At 38.0% G+C, this 22,019-nt stretch overlaps 1 protein-coding gene and 1 pseudogene across 4 annotated transcripts in view; one reads left to right on the forward strand and one right to left on the reverse strand.

The window, feature by feature from the left end:
* Window positions 1–22,019, forward strand: part of kiaa0232 (KIAA0232 ortholog) — a 128,571-nt gene that overhangs the window by 27,742 nt on the left and 78,810 nt on the right. For all 4 annotated transcript variants that reach the window (XM_073042668.1, XM_073042671.1, XM_073042670.1 and 1 more), the window contains exon 2: window positions 19,175–19,681. In XM_073042668.1, coding sequence (XP_072898769.1) covers window positions 19,538–19,681 — 144 coding nt within the window. In that variant the 5' untranslated portion in view covers window positions 19,175–19,537. The remainder of the gene's footprint in view (window positions 1–19,174; window positions 19,682–22,019) is intronic.
* Window positions 5,681–9,217, reverse strand: LOC140726000 (actin-6-like; annotated as a pseudogene).

Raw genomic sequence — 22,019 nt, forward strand, 5'->3', positions numbered from 1 at the left:
TGGTAGTAACGCGTGGAATCAGAGGTTATCTGCCGAATCTGGAACTGGGCTTCTGCTTGGCTAAACCACACGCGTGGTCGCAGAGTCCAGAAAGTCGGCAGTGTTAGCGAAACTGCGTGAACAGATGAAGAGTCGGTCATCTTTGGTCCAAATCCCATTTGGACCGTCGGGGTCACCAATGTAGCGATGTGCTGCACACAGCGCTGAAATAATGACACACAGTCAGTAAGTCGTTTCGAGACTAGTTTATTCAAACTTTGTGGCGCTGGCATTTAATCCCTAGCGCCCACCCTCTCCGGGTGGAAATAACATCAGAGGTGCATTACCAAAGTCTCTCCCCGCGTGCTGGCTATTTGTGAGCCGGTTCGCCTGCGCAGAAAGTGGGTCGCCACAATACAACATTTTCAAGGAGTTTGACAAGGTACATGCAGATTTGGTACTTTCCTTTTCTAGGATGTCTGGAGCCTGAGGTATAGTGGTAGAGTATTCAGGGCTAAAATCAGAAATTTTTTGCTCTGGAAGGTAGTGAAACTTTTGAAATTCACAATTCAAGAAGGCTCTAGAAACTCATTTGCTGAGTGTATTCAAAACAAAGCTTGATAGGTTTTTAGATATTAGGGTATTGAGAAATTGTAGGATTAGTGTGGGGGAAAATGACTGAAGTAAAAGATCAGGTGGTTGAGAGAACAGACATCTGGGGCAAAATGGCTTGTTTCTGATATTCCAATGTTATTTAATTCAGTGCCAGATTAAAACGATTAAATTGAGTAAAATTCAAATAATATAGAAGTGAAGTTTCAGTAGATTATTCAATATATGTTGGGCACATAAAACAATTATTTCACCCTTTAAGTAAATACAGTAGAAAATATTCACTCTACTCACCTTGTTTCTGTAAATATTTTTTCATCTTTCCTTTGTGCGGTTACGCATGTTGGAACAGATTTTATTGGTTTTGCCAACAGTTCTGCACAAGACTGCCATAATTTCTCAGAAGCTCTGAAACTTTTGTACTAGCTCTGCTGGCTGCTTCTTTGCCGTGTTTCTTTATTGTTCTCCCTATGGAATTCAGAACAGAATCTTGATGACACTCCTCTCTATTCACACTGAGGAATCTGTTTTCAGACCCTTTGCCAGATTAGACTTGGCACAAGATCCCTAAGCTCATTCATTTGAAAGTGGAGTTTTGGGCATGAGAAAAGGGGAAGAATGTTAGTTATTTTCGGTTATTTGTGTCTTGGTTCATAACTTTAACTTTGAATAATATATTTTGGTGTTAACAATTATCTCTCAAACAAATGGTAAATTAAAAAAAAAATTAGATATTTCTGTGCAGGATTTTATGGAGATTACTCTTGCTTTAAGTGTTTTACTTGGTTGATAATTAATTTTATAATTTACATTAACTAAAAAAAGATTTGCAGCAGTGTCTGTGCTATTGATCTATCACATTTGAACACAGACAGAATAAAGACATAATTCAAAATTAAATAAATGGTGAGAAATTATTCAGAGATGTTGGTATTTGTAATATATTACGTAAGATATTTGTGGCAGTGAGTTTGTGATGCCTTGAACAATTGGATGGTGTGGTGAGTGAGTGACTAATTTGCTAGATAGATGAGAAAGTATGTGCCATACAACATTTTATTATAAATTTGTTTTGAACATCCTAAGGACATGAAATAAGTTTCAACCAAAATGTCTCAATTTGATCTGTACTCAATCTGTACAAATATTATTTTTCTCCTAACCTGGCAAACGTACAAAGAGCATGTATAATCATTGTTTAGAAATGCATTTCAATGTAAATGCTATCTGGATATAACATAAAATCCATATTGCTGTTTGCTTTCCAGAAATTGTTTTGTAGATTAGCCAGGTAGATTTTGTTGGACTTTCAAAAACATCTTCAGTTTGCTAAAATGTTATTCAATAGAAAAAATGGATTAAATGTAACTTAAATGCAAATAATTTTATTGGCAAATCTTCCTTTTTTGTGATATTATTGTTCTGTTGGTGAGCCAACTGAGCAGTACTTGGGAAATGGAACTTCAGTTTGTATTTGATACCTTTTAATTTGATTTCATAAGTTCTGGTTCAACTTCAGTCTTCAGAGGATGGATTAATGATGAACACTCGATGTGACCATTAGAATTATTGATTCTGAAAGTAACAAAAGTGTGGATGAGAGTTTTACCAGTTGTTAGATTGAGGTAGGGATAGAAGCACGCAACATTAAAAAGGAGGAAGTAGGAGGTCTTGGTGAGGACCTAGAAAAGATTGTGGTGACACTACCAAAGTAACAATGCAGACCGAGATGTTTTTGCAAGGTTTCTGTCTTTGTGAATGTATAGATAAAAATCTAAATCTAGACTTTTAGGACCTAAACTTTAAAAGCTATCTTCAATAGATGTTTAATGGTGAAATATGTAATGAAATTAAGTATGTAATTTATTTGTGCTTTGCTAGCTGGAAAGTGTCAGGTGAAGCCAGCTAGGTGGGAAAGGCCGAGGGATGAAGCAGAAAGAATCTGATAGGAGAGGTGAGTGGACCATAGGAGAAAGGGGAGGAGGAGGAGACACGAGGAAGTAATAGGCAGGTGTAAAGATGTAAAAGGTCAGAGTGGGGAATGGGGTTGAATTTGTTTACCAGAAGGGGAAAATACTCATGCCATCAGCTTGGAGAGTACCCACATGGAAAATATGGTATTGCTCTTCCACCCTGAAAGTGATCTTATCTTGACACTTGAGCAGGCCGTGGATCAACACTTTGGAATGGGAAGCAGAATTAAAATGTTTGACCAACGGGAAGACCCGCTTGTGGCAGCTGGTGCGGAGGTGCTCAACAAAGCAGTGTAACGGGCTGGGTTGATCAGTCCCAAACCAATTTGAGTATCTAGGAAATGTAGTAATAAGCAAAGAAGCACAACAAAGTAGTTTAAGCGTAATTTATTATCATGAAACAAAGCACAAATAAACCACACTAGATACCATGTTGTAAGTTGCAAAGATTTTCATAAACATTTCAGGACTCTTACTTCTCAGCTGCCACATGATTGTCACCGTTGTCAGGGGAACTCTAAATTCTGACTCTTGGAATTATCCTGGGTCCGTCCTCGGGACCTATCATTCGTAATCCCTGGTCTGAGTGAAGTCCCAAGAACTGAGCAAAAGGTGCCTCAATAGTAGGGGTTCAGTCCACAAGCATTGAGAGATGCGCATAGACAGTTAAATTCTTGGGCCTATTGTTCTTGTGACACTAGCGCTTGAGGTTAAGAAAGAATTCAGAGATAATTAGCAAACACTTAACAGCCTATAGTGTAAGAATACAGCCACTATTAACAAGCATTTAACAAACCTACAGTGTTTAACTAACTGGTACAGACTCCTTATGTGCTGCAAGCTCACAAGAGCTTAAATGTCACTTGGAATTGTTCAGATTTTCATATTTTTTTACAAAATTTAATATAGCACAGCATGCGTTCCCCTGATTTATGTCTGGTTTCAGTAATGTAGGGGAAGCTGCATCAGAAGCGCCGGTCTCAATGAACAACCCCAGCAGATTCGCAGGTGAACCTAGTATGACTTATTTGGGTCCCTGAATGGAGGTGGGAGAGGAGGTGTATGGGCAGCTCGAGCACTTTAGTTGTTTGAGGGGATAAGTATCTGAGGGAGATGAATGGGGAGGGACAAATGGACAAGACTCGTGGAGGGAGTGATCTCTGTGGAAAGTGGAGACAGCTGGGGTGGGGGAGAAAGGTAAAGATACGTTTAATGGTGGGATCTCTAAGTGATGATGGAACTTGGAGGTGATAATTTGTTGGATGCAGAGTCTGATGGGATGGTAGGTAAGGACAAGAGTGACTGTCATGATTAGGGCAGGAGAAGATGGGGTGAGCACGGATGTATGGGAAATGGAGGGGATGCAGCTGAGGGCAGCATCAGTAGTAGAGAAAGGGAAACGCTGTTGCTTCAAGGAGGAGGTGAAGAAACTGAGAAAAGGGAAGACCTCGTCCCCTCCCGGCGAACAAGTTCTGCCCCCTCCCCCCCCCCCATTACCCCCTCTGACCTTTTACTACTACTCATTTGCTCATAATTTCCCCCTGGGTCCCCTCTTTCCTTTTCTCCTACTGTCATCTCTTCTTCTATCGTTCTTTTTTTCTCCAGCCCTTGACCTTTCCCTCCCACCTAGCCAGCTTCATCTATCACCTTCCATCTAGCTTTTCTCCCCTTCCTTAGAACTGAAGAAGGGTCTCACCACGAAATGACGCCCATCTATTCATTTCCATAGATGCTGTCTGACCTGCTGAGTTCCTCCAGCATTTTGTGTCTGTTGCTTTGGATTTCCAGCATCTGCTGACTTTTTCATGTTTAACATTTTCATTTACGGGGGGGGGGGGGGGAGAAAGGGAGATACATTTCAGGAAGCATTTTCAGTGATTTAAGTCACTTGAGAATGCTTTAAAATCTACTTGTGATTTGGCATTTCAATCTGTAGATATTGAATGTTAAATCTTGTGGTAATTCTGAGATTTGCAAACAGATAAAATGGAAGGTAAAAATGATCTATCAACAGCTGTCTATAGACCAAAAAAGTGGCACCCATTGTTAAGGACGCACATCACCCAGGCTGTGCTTTTTTCTCATTGCTATCATTGAGGAGGAGGTACATTAGCCTGAAGACACACACTGAGCATTGTAGGTATAGCTTCTTCCCCTCTGCCAACAGATTTCTGAATGTACAACGAATCCATGTACACTACCTCACTATTTTTGTAACACACACAAAATGCTGGTAGAATGCAGCAGGCCAGGCAGCATCTATAGGAAGAAGTACAGTCGATGTCTCAGCCTGAAATGTCGACTGTACTTCCTAGAGATGCTGCCTGGCCTGCTGCGTTCTACCAGCATTTTGTGTGTGTTGCTTGAATTTCCAGCATCTGCAGATTTCCTCGTGTTCACTATTTTTGTTCTTTTTTTGCACTATTTATTTAATCTTTTTTATATATACTTGTTGTGATTTATATGTTTTTTATTATGTAGTGCAAAGTACTGCTGCCACAAAACAACAAATTTCACTACACAAACAAGAGAAAATCTGCAGATACTGGAAATCCAAGCAACACACGTGAAATGCTGGACGATTAAGCAGGACAGGCAGCATCAATGGAAAAGAGTACAGTTGACATTTTGGGCTAAGACCCTTCAGCAGGACTTCTATGCCAGTGATATTTAACTTGATTCTGATTCTGAAATCTTGTTGGTTCACACCTGAAATACAGCTGTATTCATCTGAAGATGTTTATTCAAATCAGTTATGATTATTCAAAAGAACAGTCTTTAAAGTTGGATACTAAAATGTAGCCTCCTTTCAATTTTCTGAGTATCTGTTGGGAGTTTCTTAGCATACATATAGAAACCAATGACTTTGGATGATAACTTTTGAACAATATGGTGCTGTTGTGTAAAAGAAATATCCAGGCAGGTAAGAATCCATGAGGACCTTCTGGTGATGCTGGTGTAAGAGTTTGAGAAACACTTGCAGGGATTTTCTGGAATAACACGATAGATCAGAATACAACTAGGCAAGGGGAAGCCACAGTCAGCTTGAAAATGAAAGAAAAAGCATTTGAGGAGAATGGCAAGCTGAGGAGAGAGATTATTCTTTTATCAAGCAGGATGTTACCTTTTTTTTGCAATGTCAGTAATCCAATTGGAGAAGTTCAAATGGGAGCTGTAGAGTGAAAAAGCATGAAACAGGCTCTTCAGACCAAATGGTTTATGCCAACTATAGCATCTTTCCTGCTGGTTCCAGAAACCTGGGTTCGGCCTATAAATGTCTTAAGTCCCTCCCCTTCATGTACCTATCCAAATCCCTTTTAAATGTTGCTCCAATGATCTCTGGAAGCTCACTTCAGGTACTAGCTACTCTCTGTGTAAATTATTTAATTCTTTAAGTTTGACTAAAACACAATTTTGGGCTGTTTATTAATGTATTTGATCATCTCCAGGCAAATTTCAATTCATTGTTTAATTCCTAAAAACCCTTTTTGTTAATTGTGGTTCGCCCATAATTCTCTATAATCATTACAAGTGACCTACATATTCTTAAATGTTGGCAAGCTAGATAAAACTGATGCACCCATCAAAGCAGAATAATTCATGTTTGGTGGTGCAAAGACATTAATTTGTAGTCCATTGGGTACTTGACACTTACCGGGTACTCTTGTTGAGCAATCTTCCTTGCATTCCTGGGAAAAGTGTGGAACCACTAGAGAGCATTACATTGCTAATTAGGTCTTTCCTCAGGTATTTATCGCATCTTTAAATACTTTTGCAGATCAGTTCATGAATTCTGGTTTCTTGCAAACATGCACTGGTTATTGTTAAGCATACATAGAACATAGAGGCTAGAAATCTACAGCACATTACAGGCCCTTAGGCCCACAATGTCATGCCGACCATGTGATCTACTCTAGAAACTACCTAGAATTACCCTGCTGCATAGCCCTCTATTTTTCTAAGCTCTATGTACCTATCTAAGAGTCTCTTTAAAAAACCCTATTGTATTCACTTCCACCATCATCTCTAGCAGTGCATTCTATGCACCCACCACTCTCTGAGTGAAAAATTTACCCCTGACGTCCACACTGTACCTACTTCCAAACACCTTAAAAGGACACCCTCTCTATCTATGATAAATTAAACTCCCAGAAATATTTGCCCACATCAGAAATGAAAGCCTGGGGTAGGGGCATATCTGAATTGGGACAAGACTTAGACTGGGATGCAATTTGGGATAATTGCAATATAACAATTACAGCACGGAAACAGGCCATCTCGGCCCTTCTAGTCCGTGCCAACGCTTACACTCACCTAGTCCCACTGGCCTGCACTCAGCCTATAACCCTCCATTCCTTTCCTATCCATATACCTATCCAATTTTACTTTAAATGACAATACCGAACCTGCCTCTACCACTTCTACTGGAAGTTCATATGCTGCTGGTGCTTTGAAAAACCCAAATCATTTGGTATATACACTTGAAATGTTGTCATAGAGCATACCTAACATCAAGAATTAGATATCAAATGGGACTGGTTCCTGACCCCTATTGCTCATTTTGCCCCCACGGAATTGTTGGCTCTTTTATACATGTTGTATGGGAATGTCCAGCGGTTTTTGGTTTGTGGGGGAAGGTTATCAGTACTCTTACAGAACTAACGGGGGTACAATTACACACCCCGCTGTACATATTCTAAATGATGACTCCCACCTTTCCCTTATGGGGGAAAAAACACAAAATCTGGCTTGGCAGGCTCAACTGCAGATAAGAAGATTTGTAGTCCAGTGTTGGAAATCTCCTGATGATATTTCAAGTACTCACTGGCTTTGGAGCTTTTTGGACATTTCTTACCTGGAATTATCATCAGTAAGAGCAAATGATGCTTGACCAAACAATCTCAATGTGGACAAACTTGATATCTAACTTAAAAGATCTTCTATTAAAATAAGAATGCTCTGTCTGTGTATGCAGTACTATTCAGTTGGTTGGGAGGGGAGAGAGGTGGAGGGGGGATGGGGATGAGGGTTGAGGGGTGGTTGGGTTAAACAGTCAAAATGTAATTGGTAACTGGTTGTATTGAATGTAATTTGTTGGTGTTGCAATAAAAATTAGTGATTTAAAAATAACACTACACCCTCTCGTATTAACCATTTTAGCCCTGGGAAAAAGCCTCTGGATATCCACACGATCAATGTATCTCATTTTATAAACCTAGTCCTGATATCTGGAGGAGCTCCTTTTGGATTGTGATTGGACTTTCTTCAGGAAGTGTGTATTCCTGTTGTTGATTGCCCATCTAATATTTCTCCTCTAGTTCATCGTCAGGAGCAACATAACAGTGTTTCCTTAATGTTATCAAAAGTTTCTTTAAGGATTGTATTTAGGATATTCACTTTCATACAGGAATCTTTCTATATTTTTGGTAATATAATTTCCTGATAATTTAAGTCTTTTAACAGCATTGGGCAGGTAGTAGTCTTCATAAACAGGACAGCATCAGTTAATCCAAAGCCACTGTTAGAACTATATCCTGCGTTCTTGATGCATGGAGTGCCAGAGTTGCAGGAATAGCCATGTACATTGTACATTCAGGCTTTCAAACATGATTTCTGTCATCTTCTCTTTGTTAATGATAGAAGTCAGTGGAGCAATAGTTATAGCCGGTTTCTCTTTTGATTTGATGTGAAGCGCAGCTGTATAAGTGTGCTTCTAGAGCTTCTCCAAATGCTCCCAGGAAGTTAGTAGGCCATGTTCTGTAGGGTATTTTAAAGATTCACTGCCTCTTTTAGCCTTTTCCAAATAAATTTCTGTTTAGCATGCTTCACACAAGTTTCTCATGACTTTTAAATGTATTGACGATCATTGGTATTATCGATGTTGGAAAGCTGTTACCAGGTAATCCAGATTTGCAAATCTCAGAACCTTTATGATTACCTTAGTACCATCCATTGCTTAGTGTGCAGACAATCTTGTTAGTTCAATAACAAGTCTTATTGATGTTAACCTGCCTCTTCTGGACTAATAAGTACATGCTTTTGCAAGCAGAGACAAGGGCCTATAGCAGCATATATCACTGATGACTGTCTAATTGGTAGCTGTATGACCAGTGAATAGAGCTACATCATAATAACTGCTCTTTCTGTGACCACGGTCTCATTGCTGTGATATTAAACCAGATAAACATTTTTCATTTGTGACAAGAAAAAAGTATCCATTATGAATAACCAAGTTTGAGTTTAAGGTGCAAATCTTGGTTTAATGTTAAAGAGAGTAGCATGAATTGTAATTTTTTTTCAGTTACAGGTTTCCCCCGCAATCCGAAGGTAGAGCATTCCTATGAAACCGTTTGTCGTAAAGCGAAGAAGCAATTACCATTAATTTATATGGGGAAAAGTTTTTGAGCATTCTGAGACCCAAAAAATAACCTACCATATCAAACCAAATAACACATAAAACCTAAAATAACACTAACATATAGTAAAAGCAGGAATGAGATGATAAATATACACCCTATATAAAGTAGAAATATTGTAGGTACGGTGTAGTTTCACTTATCAAAATTGGGAAGACAGTGAGCCAAAATCGATTTGGAGAAAAAAATTGGCACGTACACGCCTACGCACATACACATATGTGCACGTACACGCATGCGCAAACAACTGCCCACACAAGGCTTCATGGTCATTGTAGTCTTTCTTGGGGTAAGCACACGTATAAAGTGAGCGTCTTTTTATCGTAAAAGCGAAAATCCTCTTTGGTTAACGAAAACAGGTAACAGCGAGTTGTCGTAAAACGAATGTTCGAAAAGCGGGGGACACTATGTTGAGAATTGCTCTAAATAAGAAATTAAGTAGCTTACTGCATCATGTTATTGTCTTTGGACTGTATTTTGAATTTGGCAGTGCCATTTCTGTTCATAATGGATCACATTATTTTATAACATTTCAACAATATTCATTATAGTACATGTAATCTTCAGGAAATTAAGCTATAGATTGACATTAATGTTTTTTTTGTGTTGGTAATGTAAGTGGACCTTGTGATATGCCAATCAGACACAGATACAAATAATGAGTCCTCATGAATTTTTGAATTGAACCTACATTAGTTACTATTTACAAGTACTTCATGAGACATTACTTGTAGATTATGCTTTTGATTGTCTACATGAATTTAAGTTGGAGAAAAACATGATTTACAATTGGAACATCGTATCAGATGCTGCAGCATGGTTTCTATTCTTTTCCAGGTTATACATTTCTCAGTTGATCTTCAGGACCATTGATAATAGGATGTTTAAAAAGCCTGGTTATATCATTAGCAGCTAATACTTGGTTTATGGTGAAATGTATGTGATGATCTGCAAAATGATTTTTGCTCAGATTAGGAAGCAAATTAATGAATAAACTCAGCTGATCTTTGCAATCCTGTAGGAAATGGTAAAGAAATCTATTGAACAAAGTAATGATATAATTATACAGCAGGTCTCTGCCTGAAACATTATTTGTTTATATATTTCCATAGATGCTGCCTGACCTGTTGAGCTCCCCCAGCATTGTGTGTGTGTGTGTGTGTGTGTGTGTGTGTGTGTTCCTCTGAATTTCCAGAATCTGTAGAATCTCTTGTATTTGTATTAATACAACATACAATTTTAAAAAGAAGTAACCTCTAAAACAAGGTGATATTAACTCCTTACTGGAATATAATCTATTACTGCTGGTGATGTCCAAATGTCATCTATTGCATCAAACTCTTTGACACAGAGCAGTGACAGGGAATACTCATCCTGTCTTGGCCCTTTGTCCTAAATGTCTTTTCTTATTTTTGTCAGTAATCTAAAATCCTTCTTTGCCACTGCCAGCTAAAATTAGGTAAAATAAGTTAAAACTTACTCAGTGCTATTTTTCAAATTAATTATTTTTGAGAACCTTCAAAATATTAAATGCTGATTTATATTTTTGAAGCAAAATGATTGACCCATTGAATTTTATTTTATTGGGCCTTAGTGAAGTTGCATCTGAAGTATGTGTAGTTTTGCTCTCCTTACTTAATATGGCATACATTTGCAACGATCTATTCAAACTCATTCATGGAATGAATGAGACCTGATGAGACCTGTATTCTGTCTGAATTAGAACAATGAGAGGGGTTGTTGTTGAACCATATAAAATTCTGACAGTTTAGATGCAGGATGTTTCTCCTTGCTGGGAGACACGGGATTAAACTGATCATTTACAGTTCTAAAATACAAAACAAGGCATTTAAGACTGTGATGAAAATATTTTATTGACAGGGTAGAGATCCTAAGAATTCTGTACCACAAATGGTGGACGCTAAGTTGCTTAAGATATTAAAGAAGAAGTTAAGATTTCAATGCATCAAGGGATTTATGGAAAGTGGAATTGAGATGGGATATCGTACGTGACTCAAGTAATCCAGTGGCTGTACTATTTTCCATGAATACTCAATTGCTCTTTTGTCATAAATATATTGCTTTGAAAGATCATGCAAATTATGGCTTAGTTAGAAGGGCTTTTGTCTTACTAGTAAGCAGGTTGTGGGTTCAAGTCCATCCCAAAGTCACAAATACCAAAATCTTGGCTGGTACTCCCGTACAAGCAGTGACATTTTGAAAATAAGTTGTTAAACTCAAGCTCTGTTTGATTGTAGATTTATCTGCGTTCATTTATATATATTCATTTATTACAAATCTCTTAACATTGTTATGCTGAAATTTTATTTTCAGCAACATCATTGCGTTCACTTTCAAGAGCTAAGGACAATTTAAAAAAAGTATTTGATTGTTTAATTTGATTAAAAACAGATAAAACAAGCACAAAATAAAATTCAGTTAATGAGTAGTATAACATTTCATAGAATCATAGAAATTTACAAGGTAGTAGGAGCCTATTCTAGGATATTTGAAAGTACAATAATTGTACTCAAGCCACATGATTTTCCTGAGTTGAAAGAATTTCTTTTGATTTTTTTTTGAGGCAGCTGTGTGGTATGTTTTGGTGTAGTTTACTGATACAGTTTGTTCAAGTACTTAAGCATTACACTCAATGTGATGAGTGTTTTTGGGTTGTCTGTTGGTTAAATCATTGACTGTACCGTCAATGTATCTGAGGCTAACCAGAATTTTGGATTATGTAAATATGATGAATGATACTAACTCATTTAAAAAGTGTATTCGCTTACTTTTAGTATGAACCCATTCTCTTGGAGTTCCCGATTTTTCTCTGAAAATTGTGTCTTTGCCTTGTTAATGTGTTTGTCTCTCATATTGCAGTAGTTACAGCAACATTTAGATTGTTCAGTGCCATTAAGATACAATCTGCTATTTGCACATAACAACAGTGACTCAGCATTTTGTATGTAAATCTGGTCTTAGAGTCATAGAAATACACAAGCACAGAAACGAGCCCTTTGGCTCATCTAGTCCATGCCAAACTATTTAAACTGCCTACTCCTGTTGACCTGCGCTCAGACCTTAGCCTTCCATATCCCTACCCACAATGTAACTGCCAAACTTCTCTTGAGAATCAGGTTTGCATGCACCACTTGAATTGGCAGCTCCTTCCACACTTTTGCGACCCTCTGAGTGAAGAAGCTTCCCCTTAGGTTTCCCTTAAATTTTTCACCTTTTTCAAGGAATAAAGTCATAACTTATTCAATCTTTCCTTATAACTGAGGTCCTCCAGTCCTGTCAACATCTTCGTAAAATTTTCTCTGTACTCTTTCAACTTATGTTTAATATCTTTCCTGTAGATGGGTGGACAAAACTGCACATGATACTCCAAAGTACTCAGCAACATAACTTCAACATACCATCCCATCTCTGGTTTTCTATACTTTGATTTATGAAGGCCAAAGTGGCAAAAGCTTTCTTTATGACCTTATCTACCTGTGTTGCCCCGTTCAATGGAGCTGTATTCCCAGACCCCTTTGTTTTACCGCACTCCTTAAAGCCCTACCATTCACTGTGTAAGACCTACCCTGGTTGGTCCTACCACCAAGGGCAAAACTTTGTTGGCATTAAATTCCATCTACCATTTTTCAGCCCATTTTTCCAACTAGTTCAGATTGTACTGCAAGCTGATAGTCTTCCTTGCAGTCAACTACACCCCCAGTCTTGGTGTCATCTGCAAGTTGATATAGATGGCAAACAACAACAGACCTACCATTGAGCCCTGCAGCACTCCACTTGCTATTGGCCTCCAGTCAGAGGCAACCATCTACTACCACTCTCTGGCTTCTCCCACAAAACCAATGTCCAATCCAATTTATGACCTCATCCTGAATGCCGAGTGACTGAACCTTCTTGAACAACCTCCCATGTGGGACTTTGCTAAGTCCATGTAGTCAACATCTACTACCTTGCCTTCATCAACTTTCCTGTTAACTTTCTTAAAAATCTGAGGTTGGTTGGTTACAACTTAACACACACAAAGCCATGCTGACTATCTCTAATTAGTCCACGTCTGTACAAAAACTCATATATCCGGTCCCTTGGAATACCTTGCAATAACTTTCCCACTGCTGATGTCAGGCTTACTGGCCTATAATTTCCAGGTTTATTCTTAGAGCCTTTCTTAACCAGTAGAATTCTTTGATATCTCACCTGTTGCAAGGGATGATTTAAATATCTCGCTAAGGCCCCTGCAATTTCTGCACTTGCCTCCTACGAGGTTCGAGGGAACATTTTGTCAGGCTGTGGGGATTTATCCACCCTAATTTGCATCAAGACAGCAAACATCCTCCTCCGTCATCTTTATAGGTTCCATAACCTTACTCCTGCTTTTCCTCACTTCTATAGTCTGTGTCTGTCTCCAGAGTAAATACAGATGCAAAATATCCATTAAAGATCTCTCCCATCTCTTTTGGCTCTAAGGATAGATTACCCATTCTTATCTTCCAGAGGACCAATTTTGTCCCTTACAATCCTTTAGCTCATAACATGTCTGTAGAATCGCTTAAGATTCTCCTTCATTTTATCTGTTAGGGCAATCTCGTGCCTTCTTTTAGCCCTCCTGATTTCTTTCTTGTGTTTTCTTGCATTTCTTATACTCCTTAAGTACTTCATTTGTTCCTATCTGTTATACACCTTTTTTCTTAATTGGGGCCTCTATAGCTCTTGAAAACAAAGGTTCCTAAACCTGTTACCTTTAGTTTTTAGTCTGACAGGCACATACAAGCTTTGTACTCTCAAAATTTCACTTTTGATGACTTCCTACTTACCAAGTACACCTTTACCAGAAAACAGCCGATCCCAATCTACAGTTGCTAGATCCTTCTGATAACCATCAAAATTGCTCTTTCTTCAACTTAGAATCTGAACCTGCAGACCATATCTATCTTTTTCCATATTTATTTTGAAACTAATGGTATTATGATGCAGAATGTTCCCCAACACAGACTTCTGTCACTTGCCTTGTCACATTCTCTATTGGGAGATCAAGTATCGCATACTCTCTCATTGGACCTTCTTATGTACTGATTCAGGAAACTTTCCTGAACATATTTGACAAACTCTATCCCATCCAGCCCTTTTACAGTATGGGAGTCCCAGTCAATATCTGGAAAGTTGAAATCACCTGCTGTCAGAATCTTATGCTTCTTGCAAAAATCTTTGATCTTTCTACAGATTTCTTCCCCTAAATCTTGCAGGCTGGTGAGTGGTCTATAATTTAGTCCAATTAACATGGTCATACATTTCTTGCTCCTCAGTTCCACCCATAAAGTCTCATTAGACAAGTTCTCTATTCTGTCTTGACTGAGTACTGCAGTGACATTGTTCCTGACTAATAATGCCACTCCTCCCCTCTTTATTCCATCCCACTCTGTCACATTGAGCATGAGCAAACATTCCCGCTTGGATATTAGTCCTTCTCCATTTCAGGTGCAAACAGTCTTCTTTACAGGTCACCTTCCCTGGAAGAGAGCCCAATGATCCAAAAACTTGACACCCTCTCTCCTACACCAACTCCTTAGCCGCGTGTTAAACAGTATGATCTTCCTATTTCAGGCTTCACTAGCATGTGGCACAGGTAGCAATCCTGAAATTGTAATCCTGGATGTCCTGCTCTTTAACTTAGCACCTAACTCCCTGAAATCACTTTGTAGAATCTTGTCACTCTTCCTACCTATATCATTGGTACCTACATGAACCATGACTGCTGGCTGCTCACCCTTCCGTTTAAGGTTGCTGCAGACTTGATTCAGAATGTCCTGGACCCTGGCACCCAGGAGGCATCATACCATCCACTGTTATTCACAGAATTTTGTTCTTATCTACAGAACCTCCTTTCTGTTTCCCTAACTAACGAATCCCCAGTCACCACAGCTTGACTCTTCTCCCCCTTCACCTTGAGTCAGAGAGCCAGACTCAGCCCCAGAGACCTGAGCACTGTGACTTTTCTCTGCGAGGTCATGCCCCTCAATAGTATCCTAAGTGGAATGACCTTGGGTACTCTGCATGGGATTGCACCTTGGGTGTAGCTACCTCTCTATATGTCCTATCAACATCTCAGCCTCCTGAATCGGTGTTCATCCAATTCCATTTGGCAGTTTAACAAGTCTTGAGGATTGCATTACATGCAAATATATTCAGTGGTAGTTTTCACACACTTTATATTTGACAATGAAAGCTATCAAAGATTGTAATTTTGTGTGTGTATGTGTGTTTGGACAGGCATGTGTGCATGTATGTATACTCAAGTACTTGGGGGTGAAGGGATTGCAATTTCTCTGTGATGAGAGGAACTAGTTCAGAAAAATAAGAAAGAAAGCCTGACTATTCTTTGACCAATACCATAATTGCTACTGCTCATAAACGTGATGATTAAGATGTCAACTAGATGTGTTTCTGGAAGAATTATTGGGAAATTATAAAAACCAAGCAAGTCATATGATAACATTTTATAAAAAATAACATGGATAACAATGACTCAACATCAAGGTGCTTAAATTGGAAAGGAAATTGGAGCAAGAGACCGATTTGTTGACATCAACACTCTCTTCAACCGAATTGGGCGGAAAGGCATCCAAAATAGGTGCATTCCCAATTCAAGTGATCCTATCAGGGAATGAAGGCAACCATCCAGTGTGAAAACAAAATATAATCTGTGTTCAGCATTATTTATAAAATGGTTAATCTGAATATTTAAAAAGCAGATTGTATAAGTTAAATTTAAAGGAATTTTGTGAGTAAGTGTTGATCTGTACATTTTAAAAGGTAAAATTAAGTTACATGAAACTTCTGAATAACTTAAGACTATCTTGGGACTTAAATATGGGTCAAAAGAAATGACTGTAGCTAATTGTGGAAGGACACTATTTGTAAAGCTAGCAGATTGGCAGAAGGATATCATGACAATGCAGAGAAATGTAAAGAACAAACATTTAATGAAGGAGGAATGTTGTCCAAAAGAAATGAGATGGATAAATATATAGAAATAATTGGTTAAGCTTAACATACTTATTTGTTAGCAACTCTCTACTTGAGAATGAATGTATTGAGACCAAAAGGGATTTACTTAGTACAGTATGTGATTAAAATAGTAGAAACTGATGCTATGAAGAGGAAAATGACGATCTTCTTTAATCACAGGCTGCATAATCAATGAAAAGATAAAGGAAGTGGTTTTGACTCTTGGAAGATAGAATGGTCTGCTGGAATAGTCATGGACGTGAAATTTATGCAGGGAATGTGAATTATGTGGGTAAAACCCACGTATGTTTGCGAAAACCTTAGAAGGGTATTATAAAGTGGGAATAAAGTATAGTGGATACATTTTCATTGAGCTGCCACAACTATGTGGTGAAATGGCTTCCTTCTCTACCAATAGTTAAACATGAAAGTTAAATGCCATTATAGTTCTTTGAATGTGGAGAAAGCTCACATACTTGTAAACTTCATTATTTTTCATCTCCAGGCAGAAAACTTAGAATTAGGGAGAGGTAATTCCAGTGTTTTTCCTCAGTGAAGTTCAATTCTTGTGATGAGGTATTGTTTAGAGTGAAACTGAACTATCTGTACAGAAATTGTAACTAATCTATAATAGAACAAATCTCAGGAAAAGTGGTGATATATCACCACGAAACCTTTACCTCTAGTGCACTGATTTCATTCTTTCCATTCTTTTAACTGTCAGTCAGTACCTACCCCACCGCAATAACCAGATCACATGATTTTTTTAATACCAACTGAGAATGTCTTTTGGATTTTTGTGCCTTCCATTACCTGCCCTACCATTTCCTCACAACTACCTTCAATGCAGCCACAATCCTAGACTGACTGACTTACTTCATGAGTTTTAATGTCTTTGCAATGGCAAAGTGGATAAAAGGAGGGATCTGTGAGTGTGCAAGACCTCTTCAATATTGCATGGCAGCTTTGAACTTGTGTCGCTGAATTTTCCCAGGCAATGCATTGTTTAACAAAATGATTGTTCTGCCAGGAGCAGACCAGCCAATATATCTTTAATAGGCCCCAACCAGTTTCTATGCAACCTATTTTGCTGCAGTAAAACACACATTATAACTCGCATTATGATGTAGAATTCTTGGTGACAAAATCAAATTGCTTCTCATCACCCTTGAATGAGGAAGATTGACAAAATGAGTAATTTTCCTTGATAGATAAGGGATGGATCATACTTGTTGGATATAGGGTAATAACACAGTTTGGTAGTATGTGATCATTTCTTCAGCATGGGCAAGAAGAATTGGGGTCTTGCTGATCAACCTATGACTGTAATAGGAGAATGTAATCTGAATGTTAAGCAGTCCACTGGTTCAACTGATATAAACTAAATATTTTAGTATCTATTTGCAGAAAATGGTCAAATGTGGAATGTTAATTTTTTTTTAGGGAAGATTGAACTTAACCTCTACATACTTATTGATGAGCTATTACTTGAGAAACTGGTCATTTCTTTTCCAAATATTTTCAGAAAAAATGTGACTATTTTTTAAAATTATATGTATAATTGTGTAATTAGGGGTGATGGGAGTGATGAAACCAATCACTTTTGATTCTAGTGAATCAAATATTCTTAAAAATGTTTTGAGGTGCATAGAATGTGTTTTAAGGAGCGATAAGGCATACTGCATCATCACTCAGAGGGATTGTGATCGCATTTTACTGAATGCAGAAAGATGTGTTACTTTCAGAGCTCCTGTAGCAGGAATCTGGTGTAAATACCTCCCATTCCCACTGTGTGTGTTGCTGTGTGAAAACCTGGTACATATCTAATGAGGAATTACCCCATTGCTCAGTATGGAAAGGGTTCCTGTAAAGTTTGTTACAGTAGATAAGCCTTGCACTGAGCAAAGCTGTGAAGGTAATGAAAGATAACAACTTCCATCTCATCCATAGGTAGTGTTGAGTGAGATTGTTGAGCCAAGATGTACTGACAGCCTGTAGAATTGGTGTTGCTAGTTCCCAGCTATGGCTTGTACTCATCATGCCAGGCCACAGTGCACCTTTACCCCACATTTTAGTGCTGTTCACACTACCTTCCCTAGTAATGTCTAGTCCCAGGAAGTATTTTATTTTCAAAGTTGGGGTATAGATAGGGAGTGAGTTTGTGCTAGTGTGTTTGGATGAGAGGACTGTTATTTTAAATCAGCAGGGCGCAGCCTAACTCTAGGCAGGATACCAGTGTACTAAATAGTAGGTGTTCTCATTTTTTTTTGTTATTCTGAGGTTTCTGTTTCATTTGTTATAAAAATTCAACAAAATCTCTAATTAGTCCTTTACACAAACCCGACACATTTGTTAGCATCCAATATCTATATTATCAAATTATACTGTGGATGCACAGCATAACATGAACGTGGATAAATTCACCCATGTGCTGGTACTAGGTAAAATCAAACCACATCCTATATTGTTACTTGTTACTTTTGTGCCATGAGATTTTTTTCAATAACAAAAATGTTAATCTGTTTCACCATATAATTTGCGTTTTTGTAAATTTATACTTAAAAATGCACGGAGTTGAGAAATCGGGCCAATAAAATTGGATTACCCCTGGTAACACAATATGCGATGTGCTGCCCTCTCTTCACGTTTTGAGGTGATTACAGCTGGGCCTTGAATATTTGAATCAGGCAAGAGCATTAAGGTTTATTAAAAATAGACTGTCAGATCAAGCATATATGAGTTCAATTCTTATGCTGTGGGAGCCAAGGGAGATGAGAGGGAATTTTAATATTATCAACAATTTCCAATCTTCTCAAGTGAAGAGAAATTTGTTGAAAATGTTATAAATTGCCTTGATTAGCTCTGGATGACAATTGATTCCATTTTATCATTCCCAGTAGCATAACCTAAAACTAAATCATTTGTGATGTTGTCCATTTTTGATTAGTTGTAGAAATGCATTCCCAGTAGCATAACCTAAAACCAAATCATTTGTGATGTAGTCCAACGTAGAAATGCATTGCCAGATGATGACAAATTACATGGAATATACAGAAGTTGGTCAATTTAGTAAATAATTTGGCTAACGATGAATTATAATTACAATATGTAAGTTGTCCATCATTTGGAATTTTTAATAGTAATACACTTTTGTACCTCTATCATATTTTTCAGGCTCTACCACAAGTAGTCCTGCAATAACAGAACCATGAAAGGTGTCTAATCTGTCTGAAAGTTTGCAAGCACAGGAGAGTGTTTTGCTAATTGAGATCCTCTCTCGCCATCTGCCATGCCAGTGGAATGAAACTTCCATCTATTGACTGTTTGCAGCCAGTATAAATGGTAGTCCAAGCAATTGGTCGACCATTACACCCGGAGTGAATAACTCCAGATAATTTTTCAATATCAGGAAAATGCTGCAAGATTTAAGAATGCCTACAGCATACCTTTACGCTTCCAACCTGTGCAGTTGTTGTGGAAGGCCGACCATCTGAGGAATCTTCAAGCTCCTGCCAAAGCCTCTCATCTGCTCCTGAAATGTCTCTCTTTCAAGCTTTGGGTCCAGTGCAGACCTGGCTAGGACAAGAGTTAGAGAAATGTGGGATTGATGCCATGATCTACACTCGCTATGTCCTCAGTCTTCTGCTCCATGACAGTTATGACTATGACTTGCAGGAACAGGTATGTAAGGTAATTTTTTAAAGTATGTATTAAGTTATAATACAGATTTCAGAGTTGCAAGTGATTTGTTTAGGAATTGCCTTCACTATGAAAGAAAAGTAATTGTGGGATTTAATATTCTTTTCACCATATGTTATATTTGTTTTGTAGTTTTACAAGTACTTCCTGAAGTACATACTACATAATTTTATATTTTCTGCAACCTCTCATGAACAAAGATGAAACAATTTATTTCATTATTTAGAGGACTGATTTCTTTATTTTTGGCTGGAGTATGAACCTGTTAATGTTGACTTCCATTGGCTGTTTCTGCAATGTCAGTAATGACTTCATCATACAAGAGTCACTGAAATTTGGGAATCTCTCCTGAAAAGGGGAAGAGAACCTTTGAAAATTTCTAAAGAGGTTAATATTTTTTTCTTTACTTAAGACGGAGTTGTCTTAATGAATGCTGGAAAATCTTCGAGGTAGAATGTTTACTTTGTGCTCCTAAGGTCTAAGAATATATTATTTAACTTTATGTCACCATATAGTACCCTAAGATTCATTTTCTTGAGGACATTCACAGTTTAACAAAGAAATACAATCAATAAAAAGCTACACACCAACAAAGAGCGATAAATACAAAAATCAAGCAATATGACATGCTGAATTTGTGCTAACTTGTAAGAAAGTAGAGGTGCTGCCGTGCTTTCTTTATAATGGCACTTGTGTGCTGGTCTTAGGATCAGTACTCTGATACTCGGAAATAACACCAAGGAATTTAAAGTTACTGACCCTCTCCACCTCAAATCTCTGAGGACTGGCTTATGGACCTCAGGTTTTCTCCTGTAGTTCATATTCAGCTCTTTGATTTTGCTGATGTTGAGATTTTCAATACCTAACAACAAAGCAGTAATACAATAAACCATGTCCTTAACCAGACATTACATTTTATTTGACCTGAATTTTTTCAATGAACCGTAGTGTCAGCTCAAGGTTCAGCAACTCTGATTCTATATCAGCATGTTGCAGTTCTTGTGACTCGATATTAAGTTCAACAATTTTAGATGAGCAACCTGTTTGGGTCAGAACTCAGTAGTTTTGATGTAACGTCATCCACCTGTAAAATTAAATTAGCTAACATCTATAGAGGAAATAAAAGATTTACTGTATTATTGTATCGTGATTGTTTTGTGCTCATTCGTTTCCCTGTATTTACACTCTTGCACAGAGATCAGTGGTGATGAACAAGCATTCATAAGCGTTTGTCAGTTGGATTGGCAACATATTTGTATTAGGTGGACATCGTATCACACATTCACATTTTCCACTCCACTCTGTCTCCTGCTTCCCCCAAATCTTGTATCTTAAAATAGTCTTATACAGTGCCTTGACCTGAAACATCAACAATTCCTGTCTTCCCCAGTGCACGATCTAGTAAATTCCTCCAACAGTTTATTGAACTTCCTGAGGAAGAGTCTTGGTCCAAAATGTTGACTATTTATTTCCATAAATGTTGCCTGACATGTTGAGTTCGTCTAGCATTTTGCATATGTTGCTTTGGATTTCCAGCATCTGCAGAATTTTGTATTTACATTATAGGTGCTGCCTGACCTGTTGAGTTTCTCTAGCTTTTTGTATGTTGCTCCAGATTCCAGCATCTGCGGTCTCCTGTGTCTTCATTAAAACTATACATATGTCCTCACTTTTTCAGATCTGAGGGAAGGTCATTGAACAAAAATGTTACTAGTCTTTTTCTCTTCAGAGGTGCAATCTGAGTGCCTCCAGCATTTTCTGTTGTAATTTTTTGCTATTTTTTATTATCTACAATCAGCTTGGGAATTCACTTCCTTCAGATGTTTTATCTCCCTCATGATGCATTTGTTAATTGCATCCCCTCCTGAAGTAGACACCTTAGTTGTACACATGTTGTCCCCAGGCTATTATAGGATTCCCTTTCTGTTAACTGCTTGTAAATTGCTTGCAAGTTGAAAATGAGGCCACAAACTGAGTTCCCACATGACATAATATACGAGTAGCCCTGCAGTAGCTTGCAAATCCATACTTTGTATCTCACACTTATTTGTATGTAAGGATGGTGCATAAACTAGGCATTCGTACATTGGGGAAGGACCTCTATCATCCTCAATTTTATTATTTTAAAGCCCTACTAAAGGTTCAGAGGTGCATTTTACAGTCAAAATATGCGTGTACTGATATTTGTCTTCTCCAAATAGCCATGAAATAAATAAAACCATGAGATTTGTTGAAAGAAAAGACATCAAACCTCCACATAAAAAAGAAAAAAATGAACCAAAACTAGCATTCCCTAAGCCCTCACCCCTTCCCTTGCACA

This window comes from Hemitrygon akajei, chromosome 4 (genome assembly GCF_048418815.1).
Source record: "Hemitrygon akajei chromosome 4, sHemAka1.3, whole genome shotgun sequence".
NCBI classification, from domain to species: Eukaryota; Metazoa; Chordata; class Chondrichthyes; order Myliobatiformes; family Dasyatidae; genus Hemitrygon; species Hemitrygon akajei.